Source organism: Bombyx mori, chromosome 1, assembly GCF_030269925.1.
Source record: "Bombyx mori chromosome 1, ASM3026992v2".
Lineage (NCBI taxonomy): Eukaryota > Metazoa > Arthropoda > Insecta > Lepidoptera > Bombycidae > Bombyx > Bombyx mori.
Window position 1 is genome coordinate 4,112,953 of NC_085107.1, and position 22,551 is coordinate 4,135,503.

Sequence of the window (22,551 nt, forward strand, 5' to 3'; positions counted from 1 at the left end):
GGGTTGGTCATATTTACTCGACAACCCGTGACAAAACTGATGGAAGACCCAATGGTCAATCGTTCGACCACTGTAATGACATTAAGTCCGCCTTTATACTGTCTAGTTTATAAAGTTGTAAATAAATAAATATTAAGTCACATGTCAACATGTCCGAAAACGAAACTGCTTTATTCGAATAGTTTAAAAACAACAAAGTGCCCTGTGACGACGGAATGATATTAGTACTTCAAGAAGGCAATACTCTGTCGCTTTGTAGAACTTACAGACTGATCTTACTTTTAAGGACTTTAAGGTTAAGGGTCCGTCTTGTTTTCTATTCGCCTCACGTGCTGTTACGATCAATTCCTAAGGCCGATTTCGGAGAAGGCTACAGTACTGTAGACCACACTAATGCACTGCGACACTATGTATATTATCTATATCGTGATGTATAACTCAGTCTTGGCCTAGTATGTATTGACTATGAGAAAGCCTTCGATTGTGACTGTTAGCTTTCAATGATGCGAAATTGACTACCGATATATGAAAATACGCGACAAATAATTAAAACGGTTGTCTGGTAGTCATGAGTATATGTCCCCGATGGAATGCTTGTTGATTGCTCTGAATAGAAGCTCCGTCTGGACCATAAAATAAATATGGGCGAGAAAGTCATGTCTAGTGCCCATTATATGTAGTAGTATTATCGGAGACATTTCGTTCGGAGTTGTTTACGTCTGAACCTTGTACAAATGGTCTATTTGGATTGAACCTTGTACAATTAAGCGCCTTTCGACAGATGATAATGATGATGTCATGAAAAGTAATGTGTTTGTTTTCTAAAGGTTTTTTTTTTCCAAATTTATTCTCCAAAATGATACCAGTAGCAAACTCTAAACTCTAGAAAATGTAACGTAGAAGGGAACGGTGTATCTTTTTTATTGCTATGTTTCGGTGGACGAGCGCATGGCATATCTAGTGTAAAGTAGTTAGAAGCCCATAGACATCAACAACGTATTCATTAATGCCGCCACGCACCTTGAAACAGGAATTCTAAGGTCTCAGTTTCACAGTACAACGGCTGCCCCATTCTTCACACCGAAACACATTACTGCTTTACGGCAGAAATACGCAGAGCGGTGGTATCGGAAAGGATTCACAACACGTCCTCCCACCAGTAATAAGTTTTATTTAACATAACGATACATCTAGTAAACAGTTGTCTATTTCTGTTGCACATTCGTTGTATATTACGTACATTTGCGGCAAATGTTTAGTCTGGCTGGCGTATTAGATAAAATCGTCGGATCACGGTCTCGTTTCCTCTATCGATTGCAGTACGAAAAATGACAATCGGTCCCTTTTTATCTTATCGCTTGCACGCTATCAGTCAGCTTGAGGCAACCGATACGGTTTTAGTCATCACGATCGAATTATCGCGAATTCGGGGATTAGTTTACGTTTCGAATGAATATTACTTTGTATTTTTGAAGTGAAACTTCTTTAGGCGCATGAGGATAAAAATTTTACAGAACGTCACGCAGGTATGCAACGGAAGTGACGTCAAACTACTATTGAAATTAAGTACTTGTCAAATGTCAGTAGTAGTAGTTGTTGTATTTTTCCAACTGGAAAGGCAAATGTATCATACCGTACAGCCTAATATTTTATAATTTTTTTGTGAAAAATGTTAATAGGAATTGAAATGAAATGAAAAGAATTTGGAACATTAATCAAATAGCATGAAATTAAATTAGTCAATTCAATTGGCAAAATATTAGTCATTTACAATTTAGAAATCTAAACATAATGTGACTGTCAACACTGAGGTTTGAGATTGACATTTGACAGACTTTTGGCGGGAACATATCTTCCTTTTCCCTTCCTCTAAGTCTCGGAAATCTAAAGTTTTAGATTTGTATAAATATAAGCAAGACTCATAAATTAGTTCGTCAAAAAAGTTTCACTTCTAACATGTGTACTTTGTACGCACGCACTTTTTTTTATACTATGCCAGATAAACGTCCATAAATAACACAACATGTTCGTATTGTATTCGATTGTCGGTGTATAAATACGGGAAATATTCAATTGAAGTTAGGACAAATTAGGGGTAATGTATTTTGGTACGTGAATTTCGAATAAATTCTACGAGAATACTAAATCAGCGCTTTCATTCGTGCCAGTAAGAAGAAATCGACTTGGCGCACAATAATTTAGATACACGGACGAGTAACTTGTATATTCTTATTTAATGTTAGAGAAATAACTGTGCAGACTATATGCCAGGTATTTCATGTAAATCACGGATTCAAATGACGCATACATACATCATGTGCTTAAGTTTGTTGTATCGATGTGAATTTGCATAAGGCTGCGTTTTCAACAATTCTTCGGAAGGAAGCAACATTCCGAGTTTTTGAAGCTTTCCATCATATTTGAACAGTCTTCAAAGATACAATATTGTCTATCAAATTTAAATTACCTTTAAAGATACAGTATTAATAGATAGATGACGTAGTCTGGTATTATTTTGATTTTTTATATAATTCATAATGGCCACACAAGTAATTCTAAGCTATTGTATTCAAACGTTTTTAGAACCACTCATGCTATTTCTTTTTATAAAAAAAATTGATGAATTTAAGCTGATAAACTATTAAATCAAAGCTTAAACATCTAACCAATAACTAAGCATACATCTAAATACTAGATCTCCGTTTTATGACAGGTTTATCCTTCTAAGAACGTGTGGGATACGGCGGAATGATATTTGAATATTTCGCATGAGGACGTTTAAAATAGTAGGTGGGTAACGCGTGACAGGCTAGTTTCTAAAGGGGCACAAAGTAATGATTATGCTGATTTTTACGCACGTATATAGAACCTGTAACATCGGCCAGCAAGGACGGTGATCTTCACCTCTCTACAAATGGGGAGGAATGAATGAATAACTGAAAGGAACCTACGTTAAGTAGCGAGATGAAAATACACGATGTCCTCGTCGACGTATTTTCTGTAAGGCAACTGATCGTTTAGAATAGAAAGAGAGAACCTATTTGCTGATTCTCGTCGATTTCACTAATAAATGGAACATTTGAATTATTTGTAACCATATAAAATACGTTAGGTTTTTTTTTTATAAAATTCAGAAGATATAAAGATACTAGACTACGCTTTGCTATAGTTAAATTAATAACGTATTTGTAGCGAGTTCTTTTTCATTATTTTTTTTTTCAAAGTAATGGATAATTGTACAATAACTACAATTGGATTGTTTATACACATTATTATTTGCATTCACGACCATTTAATGGAAAATATGCTCTTGAATTGGTTTTATTTGTAGACAGTTCGCTTAGAATTTAAGACTGTCCCGCCTTCGTCTAGACAAAACCTAAGTTATATTCTGTGATCCGTTTGTCGCAAGTCACCTAAAAATGAAATGTATAAAATATTAAAATATGTGTTTATAGTATTGGATTCTACAGAGGAAGTGTGAAAGTAGCCCCGGAAATCTACAAATTAAAGAGCGGACGGTTAGCGTGGTATGGACATGTGAGCGTAGAGAGAAGATGCATGTGACTAGGAGATTTATCGAAATGGTAGTGCAAGGTCGAAGGGGAAAAATAGGTCGATCGAAGAAGACATGGATGGAGTGTGTGAATGACGATATGAGAGAGAGAGAAGAGTGAGTGTTGCTGTACTGACCTAGTGGGATAAGGTGGAGAAAAAAAAGAGAGTATTGGATTCTACAAATGAACTACTAAGATACATTCTGTATCAAGATTACGGCATTAACCTAGCCTAACATAACTTTCTTTCTTATATCTACATTTACATAGACGATATATTTTTAAAGTTTCACAACAAGACCCCTCGGCTTCCGTTATCAGCGTTCATTATCAAATGGGACCCGACTGTCCTAAGTCGACTATCTGCTGTTGTCATATTATTTACATTCCGTTTGTTTTTGCGACCCCATTTCCTTGTTGTAATACTAAAGCTGCTATGAGTAAATTCTTTACTAAAAATAAAACACGCTCTCTCATCTCATTATAAACTAATAAAACTAACTAATTCAAAGGTTAACAAAATAAATTGTAAGGTTAATGTCTATTTGTATTTGTACTTTAAGAGAGAAATAAAATTAAATAAAGTATTATAGTTATTTTTATTATTATTATTATGTCTCATTTACTCTTAATCGTTACTGTTCGTCGTCGTCTAAAACGTTATCTAGCTGGGAGGAGAGGGTGACCCAAGTTTTGCCGTGCGGTCTTACTTTGAACCATGCGCTACACTCCAGACAATAGTTTTAGTCGCTACTTTTGCTACCTATCCTGATTGACTGGGATGATCCAATCAACTCTTTCTTCGCCTAGGCCATCTTGTTAGTCAATCAAGGGCAAATAGTGGGTAATCGTTTTTGCGATTCCATAAACTTCTTTGTGATTTACATTCGTACTTTATTAATGTCTACTAAAAATTTTTTATAACGCTTATAAAATATAAAATACAATTTTTTATGGTTTAAGAATTTTAGCGACTCTGCTGTTAATTACACTTTTTTTTTTTTATGATTGAAGGATTACTGGTGGCCCGGAGGCCTTTCCAGCTTCACCAGGACAGGTGGGCGAGCAAATGCTCAGCCAGGAGGGGTGGGATTTGCTAACAACTGCCCGAGCTCCTCCGAAGGAGACCTAACAACTCAAGAGCAGTTGCTTCGCGAATGAATCTACTACCGGATCGGAATCGCGACCCACTGAGAAGATCCGGCGAGAAACTCAGCGGGCTGATGCATGGGTTAGGCTGCACGTCGACCTCTTTGTCGAGTTCGACGCGTACGGTTACCGGGGTTCCTCAGCCTGCTCCTAGTGTTAGAGCTGAAGGTATCTAATGCAAGAGTTATTGGATCTGATGGATCCGTAAGGACGTGTCTAGGGCGACGACGGTGACTTGCTCCTGCGTGATCAGGATTCGGGGAGTAGTCAGCGGCAGCAACGATAAGGCGATTATCATGACGCATAGCCTTATCGAAGTAACGTTCCGACACTGACTTCATGTGTTTGCGGATCGATTCGAGGCCCAGGTCGTCGTGTAGGTCGACGTTCCTCACGAACCACGGAGCCCCGACGGCTAACCTGCAAAAGCGGGATTGTAGGGATTGGAGGGTGTCTATGTGTGTGCGGGCCGCGTGAGCGAACACCACACTCGCGTAAGTCATGACGGGCCTTATGCAAGTTTTGTAAAGTGTCACCTTGTTCCGAAGGGACATTTTACTCCGCTTACAGATCATGGGATAGAGTCTGCCGAGAATAAATGCGGCACGATCGCGGACTGTTAATTACACTTATTGAATCGCGCAGCTATTCGCTACACGCAGTTAGGTTCTGCCAATCATAACATGCTTTTTGAATATATTATTACTACCGAATAAATTCACTTTTCGTCTGAAATTTGTGATAAATGAAGAAAAGTTACATACATTTTACTTCTAGACTTTTATTCTTAACACGGGTGTGGTAAAATCGTTCGGATTGACGATAATCCAGATCCGCTCTGACAATGAATTCGACGGAACCGCTAATTTTAATTACAGTACGTTTCATGCGGATCTGGAATCAGATGTAGTCAGCTTATTGACCTCGTTTAGCATTGATGATGTTCATGAACGAGGCTGACCACGTACTGTGAGGTGTGTCGGAACCTGATCTGCGACCGACGGAAAAAAATTAAACAAAATTTAGTTATTGCAAAATTTGTAAATGGAAAAAGAATTTAACCTTGAACCTTGACCACGCATACTTTAGAAAAGTATTTTATATTTGAAATATTTTTTAAAGAATGTTAAAAATATTATGTACTTTATAAGATATTTACGTAAAAAATTGAGAATCTAAATGCGGTTGTGTTATGTTGGCTCAGAGAAAAATCCTTCTTAATTTATAACATGCTTCTTGAAAAATGGCTCTTAATTTTAATATTAATATCCTTGGCAAGTTCAATTTAATCTTTATAAGATAGTCTATTGTGATAGATGAAATATCGTGCATAGATGCCGTTACATTCCGTCTCTGCCGATAACGAGGGAGCCATCGGATTGCTGGGCTTGAGCTTGCCTCACTATATTATATTGTCTGGGATAACATGTCTAGCTTCGAATGCATTCTATTGAGCGTTGCAAGATCAATACCACGTTCGGTTGTTTCATTAAGATTCATAAATAGTTTTTTGTGTACCAAAAATATATATTTGCCATTTAATCACTAGTGGATTAAAGAAAATGAATACAAAACACTAATTGTTTTCAGATTTCAATTACTATATCATATCATGTCTGCTTTTCGCGGGTGTATCACGTACAGCAACTTATGTAATTGAATACTTTGTTTTGTCTAGACTCGTCGTTAGTTAGTCTAGATCAGATTCCGCTGACCCCTGACTTTGAATAAATCCTCATTGACTTTTTTCTTATGATCGGGACGTCATTGTTTTGAACATCATAGCTCTTCTTTTTTTTTTACTGTTTAGTTGGGGGGCGAACACCCGGCCCATAGATATCAAAAATGTAATTATCAATGCCGCTACCCAGCTTGATACAGAAGCTCTAAGATACTGTTTGAATGCATTGCTGCTTCTCGGCAGATATAGGCAGCGTTTTTCCTGCCCGTAATTGTATAATTGTTGTAATTGTTTTCAAAAGAAATTTTGACATGTGTTATTGTTTACTTTCATTGTGTCGGTTTTTATACGAGTACATATTATAACAATAGTTCTATTCTTTAGGCTTATCATTACTAGGGTTGCAAAATATAACTGTAGATGTAAGTAATTAGAAGTAATAAAATTACTTTTACTGTAATTTGGCGTTTTTATTGTCCTTATATTATTTTCACTAAGCTTCATTATCCAACCTTAACAATAATTAAAAAACAAACATTAGTCAATTTAGCCAATGATATCCAACACGTATGAAAGTTTTTTCGCGTTGCTTTAGAACGTCGATGAGTGTGGGAATAAACTTGTGTCTGAAATCGAATCATCCCTTGTGAAGATTTCCGATTCGGGGGGACTAAATCTAGTCCAGTTTAACCCTTCTAAGACTCAAGTTTGCGCGTTCACCGCTAAAAAAGCCCCCTTTGTCGCATCGCCAATCTTCGGAAACACTGACCTTTGTGCCAAGCCGAACATTGGCATTCTGGGCGTAGACATTTCGAGTGTTGTCCAGTTTGGCGGTCATTTGGAGAGCAAGGCTAAAATGGCCTCCAAAAAACTCGGAGTACTCAACAGGGCCAAACAGTACTTCAAGCCGGCTCACCGCCTTAAACTGTATAAGGCGCAGGTGCGGCCTCACATGGAGTATTGTTGCCACCTTTGGGCCGGGGCTCCGGGTTATCAGCTATCTCCATTTGACCGAATCCAACGTAGGGTTTGGGGGTTGATTGCTTCCCGCTTCCGTAGGTTTAACCCGCGATTCCCTACAAGTAACCCCTGGGTGGTGCAAAACGGGAGCCGAATACGTAATCGGTGGTAGGACTTGTCCGACTGGCTGGCGACCACCCTCCAACTAGAGTCCGCCGCCAAATAGCCTAGCTGTGTTCCGGCGTGTGGGTTGGAGAGCCAGTGTTATTCCTACCCTTTCCTCTTCCTTGTTGGGGGTGAATCTTGGCGATACCTGGAACATGCGGAGCAGACGTGCGTGTGAGCTCGCGGGACGTGATTGTTTGACGGGGGTATAGGGAGACCCAGTGAAACGGTGTTCGCCGCCGCCCGCCGGTCAGTTGGGGACCTGAACCCGGGTGTCACTACTAAACTCCGCCCCGGGAAGCTGTCCCGCCAACCGGTGTAAAATCCTGTCGTGCGGTCGTCGTGCCGGAGTCGGAGACCGGAGTGGATCCCGGCGATCGCACGCAGGGTGGACTGGGGGCCCTTCCATGCCCTGCGTCAGTCGCTCACGCAACCCGTGGTCGAGCACGTACTGTGCTCCGCGCTTTATTCAGGTATTGTCACGATTTCGCCTCGAACATCCTACCCCGCCCAATCCCACTCTCCAAATAAAAAAAAAAAAAAAAAAAAATGAAAGTTCGAAAAAGGAAAAGGGTTTTGTCGGCGACTCCCCATTCCACATTTAATGTGGATTTCAGCAATGTAAGGGGTCTACATAGCAACCTCGACGCCGTACACCACCATCTTGAGACGGCGCAGCCTGCCCTTCTTTTTCTGACGGAGACGCAGATATCTGCTCCGGATGATACTTCGTACCTTGAATACCCCGGCTACGTATTGGAGCACAACTTCCTGCGTAAAGCCGGGGTGTGTGTATTCGTCCGGGCTGATGTCTGTTGTCGCCGTCTACGAAGCCTCGAACAACGGGACCTGTCCCTCTTGTGGCTGCGCGTAGATCACGGGGGCTGTACCCGAGTCTACGCGTGCCTGTACAGGTCCCACAGCAGTGATGCAGGTTCAGCTCTGATAGAGCATGTGCAAGAGGGGACTAACCGCGTGCTTGAGCAGTACCCATCTGCGGAGGTGGTGGTTCTTGGAGACTTTAACGCTCATCACCAAGAGTGGTTGGGGTCCAGAACCACTGACCTCCCGGGTCGGACTGCCTACGATTTCGCCTTGGCCTACGGCCTCTCCCAGCTGGTGACACAGCCCACCCGTGTCCCAGATATTGAGGGGCACGAGCCTTCTCTGTTGGACCTTCTGCTGACCACCGATCCAGCCGGATACAGTGTGGTGGTCGACGCTCCACTTGGATCGTCTGATCACTGCCTTATCCGTGCTGCCACACCACTCTCTCGTCCTAGTCGTCGAACGACGACCAGGTATCGAAGAGTTTGGCAGTATTTGTCAGCAGATTGGGATGGATTGCGTGAGTTTTACGCATCCTACCCATGGGGGCGGTTCTGCTTTTCCTCTGCTGATCCTGACGTCTGTGCGGACCGTCTTAAAGACGTGGTGCTCCAGGGGATGGAATTGTTTATTCCCTCCTCTGAAGTGCCCGTTGGGGGTCGCAGCAGACCCTGGTATAACAATGCCAGCAGGGATGCTGCACACCTCAAGCGGTCCGCATACGTTGCATGGGATGATGCTAGGAGACGTCGGGATCCTAACATCTCAGAGGAAAGGCGGAAATATAACGCCGCTTCCAGGTCCTACAAGAAGGTTATTGCCAGGGCGAAATCGGAGCACGTTGCTAGAATTGGCGAGCGACTGAAGAGCTATCCCTCTGGGAGCCGTGCTTTTTGGTCGCTCGCCAAAGCTGCAGAAGGTAACTTTTGCAGGTCTAGTCTCCCACCACTACGCAAGTCCGATGACAGTCTGGCCCATAGTGCGAAAGAGAAGGCTGACCTTCTGGTCAAACTCTTCGCCTCGAACTCGACTGTGGACGACGGGGGTGCCACACCACCGAACATCCTCCGGTGTGATAGTTCCCTGCCGGAGATCTGCTTTACACAGTGTGCAGTCAGGCGGGAACTCCGACTCCTGGACGTCCATAAGTCGAGCGGGCCAGACGGCATCCCTGCAGTGGTTCTGAAAACGTGCGCCCCTGAGCTGACGCCTGCGCTAACGCGTTTGTATCGCCTCTCTTATTGCGCTAACAGGGTTCCGTCTTCATGGAAGACTGCCCACGTCCACCCTATCCCCAAGAAGGGTGACCGGTCGGACCCATCGAGCTACAGGCCTATCGCGATAACTTCCTTGCTTTCCAAGGTGATGGAGCGAATAATTAATATACAACTCCTGAAGTATCTGGAGGATCGCCAGCTGATCAGTGACCGACAGTACGGTTTCCGTCACGGTCGCTCAGCTGGCGATCTTCTTGTATACCTTACTCACAGGTGGGCTGAAGCCTTGGAGAGCAAGGGCGAGGCTCTTGCTGTGAGCCTTGATATTGCGAAGGCCTTCGACAGGGTCTGGCATAGGGCACTTCTGTCGAAGCTACCATCTTACGGAATCCCCGAGGGTCTCTGCAAGTGGATCGCTAGCTTTTTGGATGGGCGGAGCATCACGGTCGTTGTAGACGGTGACTGTTCTGATACCATGACCATTAACGCTGGCGTTCCACAAGGTTCGGTGCTCTCCCCCACGCTTTTCATCCTGTATATTAATGACATGCTGTCTATTGATGGCATGCATTGCTATGCGGATGACAGCACGGGGGATGCGCGATATATCGGCCATCAGAGTCTCTCTCGGAGCGTGGTGCAAGAGAGACGATCAAAACTTGTGTCTGAAGTGGAGAACTCTCTGGGGCGAGTCTCCAAATGGGGTGAATTGAACTTGGTTCAATTCAACCCGTTAAAGACACAAGTTTGCGCGTTCACTGCGAAGAAGGACCCCTTTGTCATGGCGCCGCAATTCCAAGGAGTATCCCTGCAACCTTCCGAGAGTATTGGGATACTTGGGGTCGACATTTCGAGCGATGTCCAGTTTCGGAGTCATTTGGAAGGCAAAGCCAAGTTGGCGTCCAAAATGCTGGGAGTCCTCAACAGAGCGAAGCGGTACTTCACGCCTGGACAAAGGCTTTTGCTTTATAAAGCACAAGTCCGGCCTCGCGTGGAGTACTGCTCCCATCTCTGGGCCGGGGCTCCCAAATACCAGCTTCTTCCATTTGACTCCATACAGAGGAGGGCCGTTCGGATTGTCGATAATCCCGGTCTCACGGATCGTTTGGAACCTCTGGGTCTGCGGAGGGACTTCGGTTCCCTCTGTATTTTGTACCGTATGTTCCATGGGGAGTGCTCTGAGGAATTGTTCGAGATGATACCGGCATCTCGTTTTTACCATCGCACCGCCCGCCACCGGAGTAGAGTTCATCCATACTACCTGGAGCCACTGCGGTCATCCACAGTGCGTTTCCAGAGGTCTTTTTTGCCACGTACCATCCGGCTATGGAATGAGCTCCCCTCCACGGTGTTTCCCGAGCGCTATGACATGTCCTTCTTCAAACGAGGCTTGTGGAGAGTATTAAGCGGTAGGCAGCGGCTTGGCTCTGCCCCTGGCATTGCTGAAGTCCATGGGCGACGGTAACCACTCACCATCAGGTGGGCCGTATGCTCGTCTGCCTACAAGGGCAATAAAAAAAAAAAAAAAAAAAAAAAAAAAAAAAAAAAAAAAAAAAAAAAAAAAAAAAAAAAAAAAAAAAAAAAAAAAAAAAAAAAATCCTGAACTTGCCGATCGGTTAGATCCTTTGGCACGGCGTAGGGATCTATCTTCCCTATGCATACTTTACAGAATTTACAATGGGGAGTCTTCCGAGGAGTTGTTCAATTGAATAGAAGCCGCTGATTTTCGCAACCGATCGTCTCGCCGGAACTATCATCCGCACCATCTGGATGGTTGGCGTTGCACTACAATGCGTTTTAAAAACAGTTTTCTGCCACGCACAGTAAATCTCTGGAATTCGTTGCCATCACAGGTCTTCCCCAACAACTGCGACATTGGGTTATTCAATAAAAGAGCATATTCTTACCTGAAGGGTAGGCAACGCACTGGCGTAAACGCTGGTGACCGTGGGCGGCGATGAATCACTTACCATCAGGTGACCCGTCTAGCTCGTTTGCCACTTAGTTGTTATAAAAAAAAAATTAATAAATGAAATGAATAAATAGAATAAATTTGTTAAAGACACAAATAAAAAACTTACTTATTCAAAAAAACAATATCCCTTTGTGAATCCCGATCTTGTGAAGTCTGATTGACTCCTACAAAGAGCTTTCAAGTATTTATCGTATATAGGCAAGTGTCCGTTGAAACTTTGTTTGTGTTCAGATGTCACTAACAGCAGCTCAAAAAATATTCCACTAAACTTATTCTGTCTAATGTGTTTGAAAAGAAATGTCTGTTTTTAATTATATTATTTACTATAATCGCCCGCGGTTGAAATTTCAATCGACCGATCAAAGCGTTCTGGGTGGAAAAATTACTTACCTAAATGTATAATTTAACTTCAGGGTCTTTATCTTCACGGAAATGTACAAATGTCACAATAACTATATTAATTGGTTTTTTGAGAACAGTTGCGACGTTACATTTAATATTTTATATTATAACTAGCTGACCCGGCAAACGTTGTTTTGCCATATATAAGATTTCTAGGGAATTTCTAGTGTAGAAAAAAAAGTAACTTATTGTAAGTGTGTAAGGATGTGGCAAATGAGTGAAAGAGGCATGTAGCGCTGTGAACGATTAGGGAGTATAAAAATAACAAAACCTCATTCAACCACATACCTAGTTATACCTCATTATAACAAAAAATATATGTCCAAAAATAAAAATAAATGTTAGGGGTGGACAACCCTTATCACTTAGGGGTATGAAAAATAGATAGTAGCCGATTCTCAGACCTACTAAACATGCATATAAAATTTCATAAAAATCGGTCAAACCGTTTCAGAGGAGTGTGGTAACTAACATTGTGACATGAGAATTTTATATATAAGATAATAAATTTCGCCTCCTAATATTTTAACTTTACGAATTATTTATAAGAGGCCGTATACTTATTGGTTAAAGCATCATCAACTTTAGTTGCACAAATACAAGCAGAACGTTTTTTATGTCTTATTCTTCTGTTACTGTCACCCTTTGTCAGAGCTTGGTAACATCAAGGCTAGTTTCACTCCGGACACTGGCGTGCTGAAATGAAAGCGGGTATGCTCTTGTTGTTTTATTGACGTAAATCTTTGAGTCTAGATAAATATTTATCTATATATATCGTCGCGCATAATATATCCAGAATTTTTCAAATTGCGCACTTTGGTTGCTAAGAATTTACTGGGCCACACAAGGTACACACTAGTCCAAGATATTAAGACCCGCTTAAATTTTATTCATAGTTGCGGTAGTTTAATATATTACTAAAGAAAAAAAAATGTAGGGCGTACATAAAACATACATGTGCGATATTTTAATTCAACCCACCAATCCCGTTTTCAGATATAAAGGGTTATTGTGTCTAGCGCTATTATAGTAAAATGAAGTGTTTCCATTGACATTTTCCAACAACACCTACATCATTTTAGCATCCATTAGTGCTAACGCAGTCACCTGCCATTTGCATCATAATGTATAACAGATTTTCACTGTCCTTTACACCCACGGGTTTGTCTGAACTTATCAACTCGTTTCTATATTTACGAAATGCTTTTCTATCAACATTTAATGTAATAGTGTTCTGATTTCACTTTAAATTAGTGAATGGTGATTGGGAGTTAATTTTAACATGCGGTATGTGCGGGATGGATTATTAGGGTAAAAATTTTCGGTTTTATTTTAGTTACAGTAAAAGGGATACAGTAAACCATATTGTTACGTGAATGCCACTGTCCATCCTAAGAACGGAGTTTGAAATCAATTGTATTGTAATTGCGGTTGTCTTATCACGCAAACTGGAGCACACGACTTCGACAGAAATAGTCATGGCGGTACTCACCCGTACTTGCTCACAACACGCCCGCGTAAGAGGGGTAAAGTCGGACATTATATGAGACACTTGTCGCCGCGGCAATTTCTTTCTTGATAATTTGGATTGTTTTGTGATAAATAAAATTTTAATAAATGATAGCTCAATATCAAGTAGTATTGGAAATATTTTTTATACTGAATTTCGAAAAACCCAATATCTTCACTGAATACTACTGAATTCAATCTAAGATTAGCTTAGGTTTTGGCTGTATTCTTTTTACTTAGTACCAAAATAATCTCTCAGGTCCGAAAAGAGAACGCCGCGGTGGTATATTCCTCATATTTGCATACACACTAATCTGTATTTTTTTTCGCTTGTTCACTTTTGTTATTCTTCGTTACCAATGAATCGTGCATGTTAATATTGCTTTAAAGCTTGATACGAGCAGGTACCATTATTGGGCTACGGACATTCTTCTAACATTGTCACTACCACGCAAAATCAGTGAACATCAAACGTTATTCACTATTTCAGTATCCACACATAAACAATATCGATTTATAGAGAGATATTTCTCTTTTTTTTTCGTGTTCGTCGAATTGCCTTTTTTCTACGTAACATGTTTTCATTATTTCCATGTTTGTACCTACCTTGCTCTGGTCCTAATATCGCCTTTCAACACAACACCCGATGGCGTTTTATTAGATTTTCACGAGTTGTAGACATGTTAAAAAACTTTTACGATAAAATCTCGCGTTGATTTATTAAGTTTAGTAGATAGTTTGAATATATCTAGCATAGAGTTTATTTTTCGGCGAAGTCTTAAGGTTTTATTTCTTCATATTAGAGTTTAAATGTTGATCGTAATCATCTGATATTTAAAAATGATTAATTATAAATTAAACCTTGTTTAGTCGGATTATTTGTTCGAGTACTGTGTGTTAATGATCGAGATCAAACTTTCTATCCAGTATTTATGTTACAAATAAATATTTTATTAAAAACGCTATGGAAATTGTAAAGTAAAAAAAACATGAGAAAACCCTAAATGTGTTTTACTCATGACAGCATAATTTTCAGACTATCATGACACACGACAATTTCAATTATTCCCTCAACGCCTACGTTTAACCTACGCACACAACATATGTACATCTGACATCTTGTGCTCGATAATCGAATCAATTGAACTGCTAAGATCTAGTCTGTTAGTCTATTTCGTACTATAATCCCTTTCGGAAAAATGTACTGCTATGGTGTTGCATTTTGCTTGTCCACTGCCTCTATTTTTGACATATCACGTTCAGTACATTTCAAACAATTATCAAAGCACTTTAATATTGAACTAGTGGCCCCGCAGTAATCGAAATCCGACTATAGTTATTGCAATTATAAGTTTAAACATTATTATGGTTCTATTGTCAAACACTATTATAATTCGATAATATAATCACAGTATTCGCCATAACTGCACTATAGATCAATAATATTAAAGACAAACAATATTAATCTATTTTCAGTTCGACCACAGACTTTAAACAATAACAAAAGTTTCCCAATTGACAGTAAACAAAAAGTATATTTTTATGTATGTGTAGTGTCAAATACATGGTAGTGTGTGTAATGTTTTCTTTATTGTTTTAAAGTATCTTTTATGCATTATTTAAAAAAAAAATTAACATTGTGCACTCCTTCTCTATATTCTCTATAAGTGTGGGAAATGTCATACTCCTCCGTCCGCGCAATTTTCGTAAAAAGGGGTACAAAGTTTTTGCTTCACGTATTAATATATAGATTAGATATTCAACCAAACAGTCGTGGCACTCCACAATCGATAATATCATATTGATCTAATAATAGTGTTACGGGATTTTTTTAATAGAATCTTTTGAAAATATTTTGTGCGACACTATTTGTATTATAAATGTTGCGTTCAAATCAAGAAAAAGTGTTGTTTGCAAAACATTTAATAAAAATAAAATCAGTTTTTTAAATACTTAATTTTATGAATGCGATTATTATCAAAATATCTCACTATAGACGGTTCTATGGAATGTGTAGACGATTAATTTAACATTGAGATTACTAAGTGTTACGGGCGATCATGAAGTTGCAGAAGTCTACTTGGGATAAGAGTTTCCAGAGGAAATGAGTATAATACACCACCATGTAAATGCCAATGTCCAAATTTAAACTTAGTCTCGCTTTTCGCCAGAAACAGGTAGGATAGGGATAGGAGACGCTACGGGCTTGCTACACATCCTACCGTCCGTACTCAAAGTAGGAATGAGGGAGAGAGTTAGGCACGTAAAACCATCAATAGGGTTGAGACTTGGTACTCATACTTACTTCAGTGAGGTTTACTATCGTAGTTCATACTAATAAAGATATGTTGCGCTTGAGTCGTTTCTTTAACCATGTGTATTTAATATGTTTAGCCATAGACACCGCGAAGCTTGGCCGAATTTAACTATTTTAAAATAACGACGTAAGTATGAAGAAGGACATTGTATTTGCGTTACCCGGCTCATTACCGAGATGTTCGTGTCGACCGATACTCTTAGAGATAAATAATTAAAAAAAGTCGTTACAATTCTCGCGTAATGTAAAACTATACAATTTTTAATGTTTCATTGTAAGTAAATGAGAATTGTGATAAACTCGTGGCAAGGCCATAGTTTTGTTTCCTATATTTTTTCGGCACTAATTTATCACTTTGATCTTGAGTTTGGTTCTTGTTAGCGTATATTTAATATAGTAATACATTTAGGCATCAGCTCGATGTAGTATAATTACATTGTAGTACATTACGATGTAGTACATTATAGTTGTTGCTGAGTTCAAAACGTGTTGTCATTCAGTATATGAATACATACCGGAGGCTCGTTAAAGTAACTTTACTGTTACGGTTGAAATGTCCTGTTATTATTCGATAACTCCAAGTATTATACGAATATTTTGATACCGCGTTTCGAGTAAATCGAATAAATAAGAATATTTGTTTATTTGGTAACCGTCGGAAATAAATGATCAGAACTCTAACCGATGTAAATGATTGATTTCAGGTGACATCACACAGAAGGGGTATGAGAAAAAGCGAACGCGCCTCTTAACACCGTTCATTTCTCAGCAACAGCCGCAGGGTAAGTTCGACTCTATTTGTACTTAACATAAATATCAAAATTGCTGCTAACACCGTTGCCTGACTAATCAAGTAAAACGGCCACCCAGGGAAACCTATTCTGGAATCACTGACGTATCGAACTAGTAATTTACGATTATTATTTTCGCGTTTGCTTATTTTGTGAATAGATTGCGATTTTAATGATTCTGGAATAGGTGCTTGGTCCTGAATTTAGGTGACGCGTGAATCTAATAGGTCCCGGTTACTTATCAGTCCAAGGTCGCGCCAGAAGCGTTGCGGGGGTCAAGTGTCAATTGATCGCAGCCGATGGCTGCTGGACAATCGCGATAGGAGCGCGCCCCGATTCGACAAACAAGGGTTAAATGGTGAGGCCATCTAGAATCTGGAACCTGCAAATCTTATGTATTCAATATAAGGTGTCATTGAACTCGTTCCAGGGCTTTCGACTAGGGCTGACGATATCTAAAAAAGCACAAAAAATCAAAGCGTTAAATGCGAAAATCAGTTATTTCAAAACCGCATTCAATTCGAGTTGTCAATGATAACTTTCACGCATTTACGTAATGTTTTTTTATATGACGAGTTTTTTGCCGAAGCAATGTGTTTTAGTCAGAGCTATAATTATGTATCGGTTCAGCAGTTTAAATTATAAAATAATGAGGACGACCTTCACTCTTGGCCTACATAAAAACGCGACTAACATAAACGTGCTCACTTTGTCCAGCAACCACCGGCAGCTGAGTAGTGAACTCTTTGGATACGGCGCCGCGGACGAATTTAGTTGAAATGTTTAAATACTTTTTACGCAACCCTTTTACATATTTTGCGGAGGGAAAAATAAAGCAGAGCTGTTGATGGCTACTCAAAACCAGTTTTGCTATATTTAGGGTCAAACCCCTCAAACTGGTCAACGCCGCCTATGTTTTAGGGTTGCTAAGTATATTCGGTGTTTCTTGTTAAATGTAATTCGTATTTAAATTATCGTGAGGTCGTTGAATAGAACTTCGCTTTTGAATCAGGTTTGTACAGTTAGAATCCTTTTGATATTCCATATAAAGATCTTTGCAGCTATTAAATATTTATACAAAGGTTTCTTTACGCAGACCCGTACAAATGATTTGTATATTGAAGTGTAGACTGAGATAAAAATTCAAAAGCTAAAATGGTTATCCGACGACTTCATGAAATACGTAATATTCGTCAGCGGCGGTCCGAGAACGGGGATCACTTTTTTATTTGTTTTTTTTTTTTTTTAGTTCTTTGTTTTAATTGTATCGGTTTAATTTGTAGACACACGCACAACAACCACACTTTATCACCGGAGCATCATAACGAGAATGGCACTTGTATCTCACACTGTAGCTTAGCTTTTGTTGCAATTTTTGTTTAATAAAAAGCGGTTTCCATTAAAACCTTGGCTCCGAGGTGAAACGTGACGCCTCTATTATCAGGCGCAGTTTCGTTTCGACTCCGGCAAACAGTAAAGTAAATCTCGTAATAACTTATACAAACAACGTTTCTTCTGAATTCACATTTTTTTTTTGTTTGTAGAAAATATGAAAGTATTTTTTTTTCTCTGCTATGTTCTTTTTTTAAGTAAACGAATTTTGATTTTATCACTGATTTGTGTGATTGTGTGATTGTAGCACACTGAGTGTAAGGATCACGATTGATAAGCTGGACGGATACCAAAACAGTTTAGGCTCACGATTGTAGGGCACATATCTCCAGCATCCTTCCTGGATACGAATCAGGTGAAGGAGACACCTATATGTATTAAAATATATAAAAAAAGTTGTTTCTCAAAACGAAAGAGAAATTCAAGGAAACATAAGTTTTTAAAAAGCAAGCTAGTCCGCCAAACGTTTGAATGATAACCTAAAGTAATATCGGAACCGGTTTATCCGCCGTCGAACCATCAGTTTCCACGGTTCGTGATCCAGCGTCGAACGAGATTAGGACGAGTTTGCACGATCGACTCGTTCCTTATCTCGTTAATATCGATATTCTGTAACACGGTTTGGCCGAGGCGGCAATTGAATCACGACCGAAACTCCCCTGTCTTCTCTATCTTATATAATAAAAGCCTCTCGTGTATTTTAAAAATGTATATACATAGTCGTTATTTTAAAAATATATTTCTACGAAAGCCTTAAACGTTTATATGAAATGTTTTACGAATAAAAAACAATATTTGAAATTGAAAACAACACAATTGTGACGCAAAACAAGTTTGTGCCTGAATAACTTTTGAATTACCTTTTTCGTTATTAAGATATTACAATCTACACAAGGCAACAAAAACTACAGAAACTATTTATTTGCATTAAAAATAACATTTAAAAAAGGTTTTAACAACGGCTGCTTTTTCCACCTATTCACTGGTAGCCTAAAAGGCAATTCTAGCTACGCCCCGACGGGTAGGTGAATTCATGGGGTAACCTGAAAGAATTTACTAACACTAGCCCTTAGCAAGAGCAGTGCTTCGCAGAATCTACCGCTGGATCAGAATCGCGACCCACTAAGAAGATCCGGCGAGAAACCTATAACCTAAACCCACTATAGTGGGTTGTGTCTATGGGCTAGTTCGCTCGTCGACGAGGACATGTTTTGGGCGACGACGGCTTTGTGTTGCTCCGTCGCGGTCGGATAAGACAACGGCCGCTGATAGACACACACATGCTCACAAAAAATAAGCTTAAACGAGCAATTAATCAGTTTAATTTTATAATTTAATATTTTTTAGTAGCGTTGAAATAAAAATGATATGCCCGCTAAGGACCCAAGAACTCCTGGTTGAACCTTTGCTCGCCCACCTGTCCTTGTGAAACTGAAAAGGCCTCCGGGCCACCAGTAATCCCTCAAACATAAAAAGAACCCTATAAAGAGGGTCATAACGTGAATCCTATTGACAATTTTGAGGCATGAGATCGAAGTATTAATTAAATTAGAACCAGTTTTTTCTTCGAAGCAGTCTTTAATTTCTTTTGGCCTTTGAATATTTCAAAGTGAGTACATGTATAATACCTATATCCAACCAAATTTTTCACAATTACGCAGAAATCAATTTTGCTTTGTTTGATGAGTATAATTTTATTATATGCCGCAAACATATTATGTATGCTCGTTTTCTCATTCAAAACTGTTCCTTGTTATTTATGTACTTATACAAATTAATTAAATAATAAAAACAAAACTCTGGTAAAGTAAATAATAAAGGAGTTGTCATTAACTTTCTGTTTTTTTAATTTCATTTTACCCTTTTGAACTAAAGCATCCAACTACCAATCTGATTTATTTTCACTTCAGTTGTATTCCTATGAATGTAAAAATAATAAACGATAGCGAAATTTAGGATACCATGCACAAATAAAAAAAAAACCATTATATTTTTGAGTCTTTGTTAACATGCAAAATGGTGAAGCAATATTCAAAACACAAATGACATTATCGTTAGTATTCCATTCTTCGTGAATCCTACTATAAACACAATGCCCCCTAAGCCTTTTATGTACCCTATTCAAGCAGACCTAGGACTTCAGTAATCTCTGGATCTCCTTTCCTTTCGACTGTCGACTGCATTTTTAAGGTAGCCTATTTATTTAGACTCGTAACTTGTTAACTCACAATCATGAAATTAAATTTACTAGTTTCAATTATTGTTTTGATGTAGAATAGTTTTATATGATGCTTTATCACAGATAATAAAATATTGGCCGCTCGGTAATCGATAAATTGAGAAATTCATAAGAATACGAATTACAAATGAATTCGATGGTTTTCCACATTTCGTAACGTACACAAGAGCTGCCGAAGCGAAAATTTAATTCTGCGAAGGCACAAAACGAAACGCCAATGAAATAATACTTGATAAATAAAGTGGGCGCATTCGATGACGTAAAACATCACGCCCATGCGCCCTATCGGATTCCTAATGGACGCGCTAATTACTATATGGGCATGTGCACATAAATTGGCTATTGATATAGAGAGAAAACGTTTGGTACTCCGCAGCGAAGTTGCCCGTTGAAGCGACAGTGAGTGACGGGCTTCGCTCTGCACGGTTGAGTGCACCGGATGCGGGCGGCCATGAGCGGAGCGTCGAGCGGGCTCCATCCGTAATTCACCTATGTAGTTGAAATAATTACAAACATTTAAATCTAAACCTCCTCCTCGCGTCGTTTCCTCACTGCTGAGGGTCGTGACCATTATACTTCGACATGATTTTACTCCTTATAATGTCCCGCCAGCGCCTCCGATCATTGGCCGCATGAAGGGCGTCGTGGAATGGGATCTCTCGTGTGGTGCGGATTTGGTCGAATCACTTTGTCGGAACGCGCGGTTTCTTTCCCACGATCTTCCCCGTCACGAATAGTCTCTCTAAGCTATCCGGTGTTCTCCAAGCAATATAACCGAAGTGCTCGAGTGCGCAGCGAAACCGAAGGAAATCTAAACAAACAAATGCAAATAATTCCACATAACTAAACGGAATATTCGAAAATTCGAAGTCTATACTAATTAATTCAATAAGAGAAATTAGTTAAATGAAAAGATTAATTAAGAGACGCGCATGTTCACTGTACCGTGAGGCGTGATTGTGTCGCATTTCACTAAAGTCTAAACTGCTTACTGTATATTTTTTCAAACAATACATTAGGCACAATGCAAGCCCGCCTATTATACCATTATCTCTATTTGTTACGTTGCGTGCGAACATACTGTGTTTTTCGAGAGAAAATATAACGGCGATTCACTCAGTGTTGTGATTCAGTTGATGTTTGTACAGCTCTAGAATTTTGTGGTGTTCATTCATAAATACTAGAAGCCACATTCTTACGGATCCATCAGATCCAATAACCTTTGCAATAGACGCCTTCAGCTCTAACATTAGGAGCAAGCTTAAGGACCCCGGTAACCGTACTCGTCGAACTCGACAAATAGGTCGACTTGCAGCCTAACCCATGCATCAACTCGCTGAGTTTCTCATCGGATCTTCTCAGCGGGTCGTGATTCCGATTCGGTAGTAGAGTCATTCGCGAAACAGTTGCTCTTGAGTTGTTTGGTCTCCTTCGGAGGCGCTCGGGCAGCTGTAAGCAAATCCAACCCCTTCTGGCTGAGTCTTTGCTTGCCCATCTGTCCTGGTGAAACTGGAAAGGCATAAAAAATACTAGAAGAGATGAACTGCTTACAATATTATCAATACTACTTATCAAGTTTGGGCCTATTTGGTATTATTGCATTTTACGAATATTAGAATTATTTCCAACAATGCCAATGAAAAGAAGACTCATATTCTATATTGTATTCACAAAACTAATGTGCAGTTTTTCTGATGAAGTCTAATCTAATCAAAACAAATTCCATTGAATAAAGTTTTCCGAATCGTATCATATTCATTTAAAAAAAACCTAAAATAAATATTTCAAACACTTTCTAGAATTTCGAAAATAGTGAATAATAGGAAAACACTATTAAACCAACAAATATCTCTTGGAGATGACTTTGATTTGAATTAGTTAGTAACAGCAGACAAGGTACTACGTTCAAATTATATTGGGGCTAAACGGTCGTAGCACAAATCTTGGGCTTGTCGGCCGGAAGTCCTTGAGTGGGTTCAATTATTCCATATTCGTTCATATCTCAGCATTGACTCTCGATTTAATGCTCTTTAGACATTTGAAACTAAAAGTAATTTTGTATTGTTTTGTTTTTCATCTATATTATCTGGAACCGCTGCGTTCATCGACAGTGAGTTTCCAGAGGTCTTTTTTGCCACGTACCATCCGGCTATGGAATGAGCTCCCCTCCACGGTGTTTCCCGAGCGCTATGACATGTCCTTCTTTAAAAGAGGCTTGTGGAGAGTATTAAGTGGTAGGCAGCGGCTTGGCTCTGCCCCTGGCATTGCTGAAGTTCATGGGTGACGGTAACCACTCACCATCAGGTGGGCCGTATGCTCGTCTGCCTACAAGGTCTATAAAAAAAAAAGTATTATTCCTGAAAGATTAG

At 39.6% G+C, this 22,551-nt stretch overlaps 1 protein-coding gene across 8 annotated transcripts in view; it reads left to right on the plus strand.

Annotated features, from left to right (window-relative positions):
- The window catches only part of LOC101744871 (disco-interacting protein 2), a 147,955-nt gene that overhangs the window by 23,379 nt on the left and 102,025 nt on the right, over nucleotides 1-22,551 (plus strand). For all 8 annotated transcript variants that reach the window (XM_038013678.2, XM_038013685.2, XM_038013688.2 and 5 more), the window contains exon 2: nucleotides 16,465-16,542. In XM_038013678.2, the coding sequence (XP_037869606.1) occupies nucleotides 16,465-16,542 (78 nt within the window). The remainder of the gene's footprint in view (nucleotides 1-16,464; nucleotides 16,543-22,551) is intronic.